This window comes from Antrostomus carolinensis, unplaced genomic scaffold, assembly GCF_000700745.2.
Source record: "Antrostomus carolinensis isolate BGI_N321 unplaced genomic scaffold, ASM70074v2 scaffold399, whole genome shotgun sequence".
Classification (NCBI taxonomy): Eukaryota; Metazoa; Chordata; class Aves; order Caprimulgiformes; family Caprimulgidae; genus Antrostomus; species Antrostomus carolinensis.
Window position 1 is genome coordinate 5,334 of NW_010337770.1, and position 9,296 is coordinate 14,629.

General features: G+C 43.4%; 1 protein-coding gene across 1 annotated transcript in view; it reads left to right on the top strand.

Moving 5' to 3' along the window:
• Positions 1-1,187: 1,187 nt before the first annotated feature.
• HMBOX1 (homeobox containing 1) overlaps positions 1,188-9,296 on the top strand; it is a gene marked incomplete at its 3' end in the record, with an annotated part of 45,947 nt that continues 37,838 nt past the window's right edge. Inside the window, exons 1-2 of the mRNA XM_010175290.2 lie at positions 1,188-1,664; positions 3,629-3,714. Coding sequence (XP_010173592.2) covers positions 1,198-1,664; positions 3,629-3,714 — 553 coding nt within the window. The remainder of the gene's footprint in view (positions 1,665-3,628; positions 3,715-9,296) is intronic.

Consider the following 9,296-nt stretch of genomic DNA (forward strand, 5'->3'; position numbering starts at 1 on the left):
GAACATCTCCAGAGATGGAGACTCCACACCCTCTCTGGGCAGCCTGTCCCAGGGCTCTGGCACCCTCACAGGAAAGAAGTTTTTCCTTCAGTTTGTCTGGAGCTTCCACTGTTCCAGTTTGTGCCCATTGCCCCTTGTCCTGTCACTGGGCATCACCAAGAAGAGCCCGACCCCATCCATTTGGCCCCCACATTTCAGGTGTTTGTAGCCATTGATCAGATCCCCTCTCAGTTGCTCTTCTCCAGGCTGAACAGTCCCAGCTCTCTCAGCCTCTCCTCATATGGGAGATGCTCCAGGCCCCTCATCATCTTTGTGGCTGTAGATTTCTGGGCTTTGTAGCAAATACATGGTCATTGTTCTGGCACCTTGGGAAGTTTAGGAGTTAAAAATGCTTTTGATGAGCCACCATGATGATTGAGTTCCATGGGAAGCCTGCCTTTGGAGGGGAAGAGGCTGCAGACTTATTTCTTTAAATGAAAGCTCAGTAGTAATTGGATGTGCTGCACTTTCCTTGTTAGGGCAGGCAATCTGTGACAACATTCCAGGTTCAAAAGTTACTAACTTCAGAAATGGGACTTCAGTCAAATCAACTTTGGTCCTACAGGCCAGTAGAATTTCTGCTAGATGTGTTTTTATCTTCTTTTTTTTCAAGGTAGCAACAGAAAGTTAGAGCAACTTGAACTCTTCACACTTAAGATTCGTAAGAGTTGAGATTCCTGAATCTCAGATCATAACTGGTTAAAACTTCTCCAGAGAAAACTCAGGCTCTGGCCTCAACCTAACAGGTTTGGAATCTGGGATTGCTGTCTGATGGGTACAATGGGTAAAATTTTGTCTGAAATCAAGTCACAACCTTAATTACTGGGCAACCACTGTAATGGTTTATCAAAAGCAAAAGGGTACTAACTGCAGGTTTATTGTGGAAGGTGCAGGGAGTGCTGGTAGAAGAGAGAAATGCTATTTGAGCACCTCAAAATAAATCACTACTGTGCTACGTAGTGATACTGGCGTTCATGGGATGTTGCCTGCTGAGCTTGTTTGGAGGTGGACTGTTGGGCCATCATGTGTGTGACTCAAAGTTTTGGACCAGAATTGATCTTTCCTGCATATAAGGTACTTTCCATGTACCACAGAGAACTATTGAACTGAATTATTTTTTTTTTTACATTTTACCTTGTTTTTAGTCTGCTGGAAACCATGTCTCACTACACAGACGAACCAAGATTTACCATAGAGCAGATAGACCTGCTTCAGCGCCTGAGACGGACGGGAATGACCAGACATGAAATCCTCCACGCGCTGGAAACCTTGGATCGTCTTGATCAAGAGCATAGTGACAAATTTGGAAGAAGGTCTAGCTACGGAGGTAGTTCCTACAGCAACAGTACCAACAATGTCCCAGCATCTTCCTCTACAGCCACGGCTTCAACACAGACCCAGCATTCTGGGATGTCCCCATCACCGAGCAACAGTTACGACACCTCCCCACAGCCTTGCACTACTAATCAGAACGGGAGGGAGAGTAACGAGAGGTTGTCTGCATTCAATGGGAAGATGTCACCTACCCGCTACCCACTTGCAAACAGCTTGGCTCAAAGGTCATACAGTTTTGAAGCTTCTGAAGAGGACTTGGACATTGATGACAAAGTGGAGGAACTGATGAGGTTTGTAGAAGTCTTTGTAAAAAGTTTGAAAAGTCAGAGTGAAGAAATCTGCATGTTGGAGGACTTCTGTAGTGGTGATAGGTATTACCAAGAAAGCAGGTTCTGCTTTAGACAGCTCTTCCCCTGCTAGGTCCCTAATGACAACTATCTCAGGACCTCTCACCTGTCTCTTAGTCTTGTGTAGACAACCCCTGGCCGTGTGTGGGTATCCCACAGTCTGTTTTACTATTGAAATATTTTTTCCCTTGCTGGACCAAAAACTGAAGTTAATATTAACTCACTAATTTTCCACCCTACTCTTACTCAGAAGACTTCTGACTGAGTATCCATTCCCCTGACTCCTCCTCCACTCCTTCATACCAGTTGTATTTCCTTCCATATAGGGAGTAGGGAATCTGGTTAATGCTTTCCACTGGGATCTGCAGAGCATGGATGTTCTCTCTTTATAGTTTGTGGCAGGGGATGACTCTCTCTGGGGTTTGCACAGTCTGCAGATCGGTGTAGGAAAATACAAATAATAAAGAAGAAACAGAAGTCTCCAGTGAGAGCCAGTTGGGTGGTTGGTTGGTTGTTTTTTTTTTTCCAGAGTGACCTTCCTTTACTTTTAGCAACTTCTTTTATAGCAAAGATGAAAGGAGAGGATTATACCACTGAGGATGAAAGTCAGAGTCAGTGGGCTTGATAGCAAAAAGAAATAAGAGGAAAGGCCAAATGTCTCAAAACAATTTTGATCTTAATGTTACAATGCCTTTTTTTCCCCAAAAAATGGCAACATTTATGAAGTACCTATGAGAGAACTAGGGTCCATAAGCTCCAGGATGAAAATACACTTGAAATAGTTTGGAGATTTAGAGTAAAACTGTGGCTTTTACGGGAGAGGATTAGAGACGAGCGGTAAGAAAAGCCGATCAACCTCATTTACTGTCGGCTGGAGGATGATGGAATAATGCAGGAAGGTGGTGAGCGTAGCAGTATGCAGGAGTTCCCATTGCTGAAGTTTAATCATTCCTTTGAGTTTTGGGTTCCTGTGCAATAAGTCTCAGGTAATGCTTTTAGTGCTTATTTCAAAGGAAACTACTTTTATTTGCAGGCATATGGAGGCTGAGTGGTGGGTACAGAAATAAAGATGAACCCACGACGTAGCATTTATTTTGCATTTACATTTGCAAGCTTGAATCTGCCTTGAACACTGTTGGGGTGAAGGAGGGGAGAAGGGGAAGGGAAATTAACGAATAAAAAAACCTAATAAAGCTTAGTTTTAATTGTCTGCCCTTCTCAGGGAGGGAGGAAGAGGAGGGAAAAGTATGTTTTTACTGCAGTTGAAATTAGCTGCATATCACAGTCCCTGTGCAACCTTCAAATTATTTACTTTTTCGCACAGTTTTAGTCCCTTCTGAGCTATCTTTGCATACCTTGGAAAAAAAATATCATACAAAGGTTTTAAAAACTGGCACTTGTTCATTCAGTGCAAGCTGTGGACTAAGGAAGTAGGAGTCAGGGGATAGAGATTGCAAAATCTTTTCTCCTTTGGGTCTTTTCCTTGAAAGGTTGGAGAAGGTTTGTGTACGGATATTCCTTTGTGTAGCTAACCATGCAGGCTCTGCTATCCTTTATTTTTTATTTTTGTGCCTCATTTTTTATGACTTGAGGTTTTTATGCTGGTATGAGAGATTTATTTATCCCTGTGTAATGAAACTTTGTACATTCCATATGGCAGTGCTGCACCTAATATGAATTATATAGGACATGAGTCATCCATTCTGCTGCTAGAGTACTTTGATCAAACGTGACACTTGTTAAAAGAAGTGTCCACTGCTGAGGCACTTTGACTAGACTAATGCTTGCCTTCCCCACTCCTTGTCCCCTAAATGAAGGAAATAAAGCCATTTTTGCATCTTCAAAGTACACTTTGGTCTGTCCCTCTTTTTGTGTGGTTTTTTATTGTATTTGTTTTGTTTTGGTAGGAGGGACAGCAGTGTGATAAAGGAGGAAATCAAAGCCTTCCTAGCCAATCGGAGAATTTCCCAAGCAGTTGTTGCACAGGTAACAGGTAAGAGCTCGGAGAGTCCTTTCTTCATTTTGGGAAATTGTGTGTCTAACTGCCTATCTGTGCACGGTGCAGATGTTGGAATATTGCTTGGCTTTCTGCATTGCAGTGCGGATCTGTCAGCTTAGTCATGATAATGTATGCCTTTGATTTAAGACCCATTGTCCCGCACATCATGGAACTTCCCCAGTGAATCACTTTTTCTTTTTTTCTTCTTTCTTATTTTTTTTTGGTGGCTTGTGCTAGCAGATTTTATTTTACAGCATTATAATAAGCCTGAAGTTCTTATCTGAAAATGAAAACAATTTTCCTTAAAATTCTTAAATTGTTTGTTGAGTGCGGCAAATAGATGTGTATCTGCATCTCTATGTATGGAGAGAGAGAGAGAGAGAGAGAGAGATAATATTGAACTATATTATAAAATATACATGAATAGTCAGGAGACATAGCTCTAGCTGGTAGCACTACATCCAGGAGTCAGATTATGATAGTTTGAAGTTTTTCAGTCACTTACCTTTTGAGTCACGATTAATGAGAATCAGATTTAAGGTTAAGGGGATGACCATGTTAATTCAGATTTTACCTAGAAGGAGAAGTTGTTCTCTTCTTGCCCTGTGTCGATCTCTCTTTCACATTCAGGACAAGTGAACAGACTACAGTGATATCACTTCTTCCTTGGGTGTGTTTCCAGAGCTTTACACAAGGAGTAATGAAGACTTAATGCTCCTCTGTGGAGTGTGGTGCTATTAGCTCCCCTTTACAGGCTCACACTACTCGTCCAGAACAGTGTAGCTGGTAACATATCATAGGACCATAGAATTGTTTTGCTTCAAAAACACCTTTAAGATCATCGAGTCCAACCATGAACCCAACACTGACAAGTCCCCTATGACTAACCCATGTCCCTCAGCACTATGTCTACACGACTCTTCAATCCCTCCAGGGATGGGGACTCCACCACTGCCCTGGGCAACCCCTTCCAATGCCTCAGAACCCTTGCAGCAAAGAAATTCTTCCTCACATCCCATCTCAACTGCCCTGGCCACAACTTCAGCCCATTTCCTCTTGTCCTGTCCCTTGGGCCTTGGTTGAACAGACCCACCCCCACCTCTCTCCACCCTCCTCCAAGGGACTTGCACAGAGACACAAGGTCTCCCCTCAGCCTCCTTTTCTCCAGGCTCAACACCCCCAGTTCCCTCAGCCACAAGGGAACTCAGCACACTTGTGCTCCAGACCCTTCCCCAGCTCCGTTGCCCTTCTCTGGACACGCTCCAGCACCTGAATGGTTTAGGATGATGATTTGATGATAAAATACAGATACCTCAATCCTGTGTTATAACATTTACTCATTTTATTTAACCCAAGCTTGAATAAAGATCTTGAAACAGATCGTTTTTTAAAGTCCCTTGATGACTAGGAATGGCAAACCAGCAGGAGGGAAGTTGTTGTTTTATGTTATTTCCAGTATTTGAAATGTCATAAGAACTCATCTGTCTTGGAGATCTGCATTTGCAGACATGCCAGCAGTTGAGGGAGGCAGGCAGAAATGGGTGCTTGAGCCATGAAGCCAGGAATTCCTTCCCTGTCTCCAACTCTTCTCTTTGATCTTGGGGCAAAATTACTTGTCCTTCCCTGGTTTCAATTTCATCTGTAAAATAATGAGATTAACATTTTTTTGTAACTCTAAGGAATGTTAGAGCCTTTTCAGATGTTAGCACTAGCACTTCAAAAATGAAATGCTATGTTTAGTTGCTTCAATTTTACCTGAACTCTGAAGTTTTGGTAGTTAATGGGTTACTCCCCTACAGTTCGTGCATGAATACAGTCCTGGAATAACTCATCTCTGAATTAACCTCTGTATAGCACCCTTCATATCTACCAGCAAGTCAAACCAGCTTCCCCTTTGAGAGAAGGGGGAAGGGGAAGCAAAGGGGAAAAAAGTACAGGAAAAGAGTCTTTCTAAAACAAGCCAGCATTTTTATTTTGTTTTTGTCAGTCAGACCACTGCATGCAGGGTCCTTGAATCAGATACACCACACCAAATCTGAGTCTGTATCAGTGAAAGGAACTGATCTTATTATAATTAACTAGGCGTCTTGGTGCATGTCTTCATACCCCTGCATGCAGACTGTAGGAAAGTCAAGACCAGTCTCTTCCCACCTGATCATTTTGCTCCTTCCATCCTCAACCTACTCTCTTGGATTTCAATTGTTGGAGTAATTAAGTTGGCATTGAGCCTGGGAGCTTGCTTTGTTTGTCAGGCTGTTCCTCCTGTGTGTAAATGACACCATCCACTTCATACAGGGTTGTCCAAGTTTCACACCCATCCCACTCAACCCTCCTGCGTAACGTGGAGCGGAATCCAGAACGTTCTCACACAGTGATCAGAGAAAATCATAGAATCATCATAGAATCATAGAATGGTTTGGATTGGAAGGGACCTTAAAGATCATCCAGTTCCAACCCCCCTGCCAGCAGCAGGGACACCTTCCACTAGACCAGGTTGCTCAAAGCCTCATCCAGCCTGGCCTTCAACACTTCCAGGGAGGGAGCACCGACAACTTCCTTGGGCAACCTGTTCCAGTGTCTGACCACCCTCACAGTGAAGAACTTCTTCCTAATATCTCATCTAAACCTCCCCTCTTTCAGCTTAAACCCACTTCCCCTTGTTTTGTCATTAACTGCCCTTATGAAAAGTCCTTCCCCAGCTTTCTTGTAGGCCCCCTTCAGGTATTGGAAGGCTGCTATAAGATCTCCCTGGAATATTACTGGATGTCTCTTTTAAGCCTATCAGTGAGACAGACCAAAGACTGAACTAACAGCACTGTGTTATTATCTTGTTTTCAAGCCAAATCAACAGGAAACCAGGTAGATCCAAAGGTTAAATGGCTACATCCTTTTGCAGCTGACCCAGTAATGTTTCCATGGACCTTTCAAATAAGAAAAGAAAGTGTTATTTTGAGTGTGATGCAGTTTCTCAAGCAGAGATGGCTGCAAGGCTTGTGATGCACCAGTCTCTTCCTCCCACTACCCTTTGCAGTTGAACTGTGTCATCCTCCATATGCTTGGTGGGAAGATCTACGGGAGCTGGTTCATGTTAAATATAACCCGTAGCCTTGTGTAAGTAGATGCGTAGTACTTATGTGCCACTATTAAGTACATAGTTATGGCTTATCTGAAAGAAACAGTAAATCTCAAAGAGATGTTTGAAGGGACCAGATGAAGCTCAGCACTACCAGGGAGAAACATCAGTTTCCTTTCAAAAGCACAGTATGGTGAAGAGTGACTGAAAATAGCTCGGGACAGAGATCCAGAGCAGAAAGCCTGTGTCCTGGGGCTCTCACTTCCAGAGTGGTCTTAAGACTGATGAGTGTTAGTTGACTTGTGTTTTCTTCAGAGGTATCCAACATCTCTTCCCATTCAGCTGTGAAACAGGCTCCCAAGGAAGGCTTGGAAACCACTTTTGGTTCATTAAAAAAGCAGTTTGAATAGACAGAGGCAATGCTTTGCAGAATATCTGAGCTCAAATGGTATCATCTCAGTATTTACAGACTTACCCTTACTGGTAAAGCTGTTCTGTAAATAATTTGGTAAAGAAGAGGAAATATAGATAAATAAAATCCAAAGAGTGGTCAGTAGCAGATGGTGTAGGACTGTAAGAGTGAAGTGATAACTTTTCAGAGTAGCATTCAGCCGTCAGTGATTGCCTCAGGGTCCTCTTTATTGCATCACACATTGAGGTGGAACCCTGTTCTGGCCAACGAAGAGGCTGTGAAAGAGCACGAAAGGGGGAAATTCTGCAAGAAGACATCAGAAACAGAGGCTGGTGTGCTCACAGCCTCCATCACTGTTCGTTGTAATACAAACATAGCAAGCTGTTTCTGGGGGCTGCAGTGCAGATGTTGGGCATATTTGACTTGCCCATCCACGGGCTACCACCCTACATCAGCTGGAAGTCATTTGTTTAACGCTTGAAATAAATGCAGAATAGCGTGGCCTCAGCTTTTAACATTCATCTCTTCAGCCCTGGGAAGAGAGGCAAGAAAGCAATGAAACATTTATGGCTGGCTTTGTCCAGAAGGAGAATTCTTTGGCTTGGTTACACATGCTGTCATCTTCCTTCTCTTAATCTTTACCAATTTTTTTTACTGCTCTAAATATTTGTGTGTGTGCAGTGGGAGGGAAGAATAGCACGGGGGGAAAGGAGTAATAGTGCAACTGAACAGAGTGATATTACACCTTTAGCTACGAACCGAAAACTTTGCTTCCTTTTCTTAGTTATGGCTGGGTTTGAAGTTGGCCAAATTGAACATGGAAGTGATGAACTTAGCTAAACCAAATGGTCCAAGGGCTGGAGCACCTCTACTATTAGGACAGGATGAGAGGGTTGGGGCTGTTCAGCCTGGAGAAGAGAAGGCTCCGGGGAGACCTTCTAGTGGCCTCCCAGTACCTGAAGGGGCTCCAGGAAGGCTGGGGAGGGACTTTGGCCAAGGGCAGGGAGGGAGAGAACAAGGGGTGATGGCTTGAAAGTGTCAGAGGGGAGATGGAGCTGAGATGTGAGGAAGAAATTGTTTGGTGTGAGGGTGGTGAGACAGTGTCCTGGGTTGGCCAGAGAAGCTGTGGCTGCTCCTCCCTGGAAGTGTTGAAGGCCAGGCTGGATGAGGCTTTGAGCAACGTGGTCTAGTGGAAGGTGTCCCTGCTGATGGCAGGGGGGGTGGCACTGGAGGAGTTTGAAGGTCCCTTCCAGCCCAAACCACTCTGTGATTCTATGATTTGTATGTCTTCAAATTGCAGATCTTGGATGAGCTCATCAGAGTGTGTAACGTTTCCCTGATGCTTATGACCATATTTGTCCCCCTCTCCTTGGTACAGAACCTCTACTGCAACTCCTTCTCCTTGAACCTTCCATTTTACCTTATTTCACTAATTCTTCAAGCCACTTAGGATTTCATTCAAAAATGTCTGTCTTTTTCTCAACTAATTCTAAAATTGGCGTGCACTTAGAGAACACACATTCCTGCATCGGCCACAACCCCACAGAGCACACGGAGCAGCCTTGTATTTACAGACTCGGCGAGAGCAAACGGCTTTTGCCTTTTGTTTTTCCTGTGCTGCAGCACAAGGGGATGGGAAGTGATGGAGAGGGAGGATACGTGAGAGAAGAACATGGAGCTGAAGGTTTGAAGGGAGCACTTTGTTGCAGAAGACCAATTTTTTAGGTTCTTTTAGTCTTTCTAAAATGACCAGAAACTTTACAAGTCATTTAGATAATGAATCTGACAGAGAAAATGAAGCCTGGAAGACATTCTACAGGGCTGCTTTGTGTACTGAGAGAAGAGGGCAGATTGGAAAATAGTAGCAGAGTATTAAATGGTGACTTGAAAATAAAGGAATGATTGATAAGAAGCAAAAACCTACCATAACACTTATTAGTGCTGGTCCTAAATACAGGAGCTGCTTTTTATAGAAACTTTTTTAATGGTGTCTGTAATAAGATAAACAAGAAGCACTTGGGTTGGGCTCTGTATAAATAATCTCCTACTGATAAGAAAAATGACAGTATAAACAGGAGCTAATAATAGTTC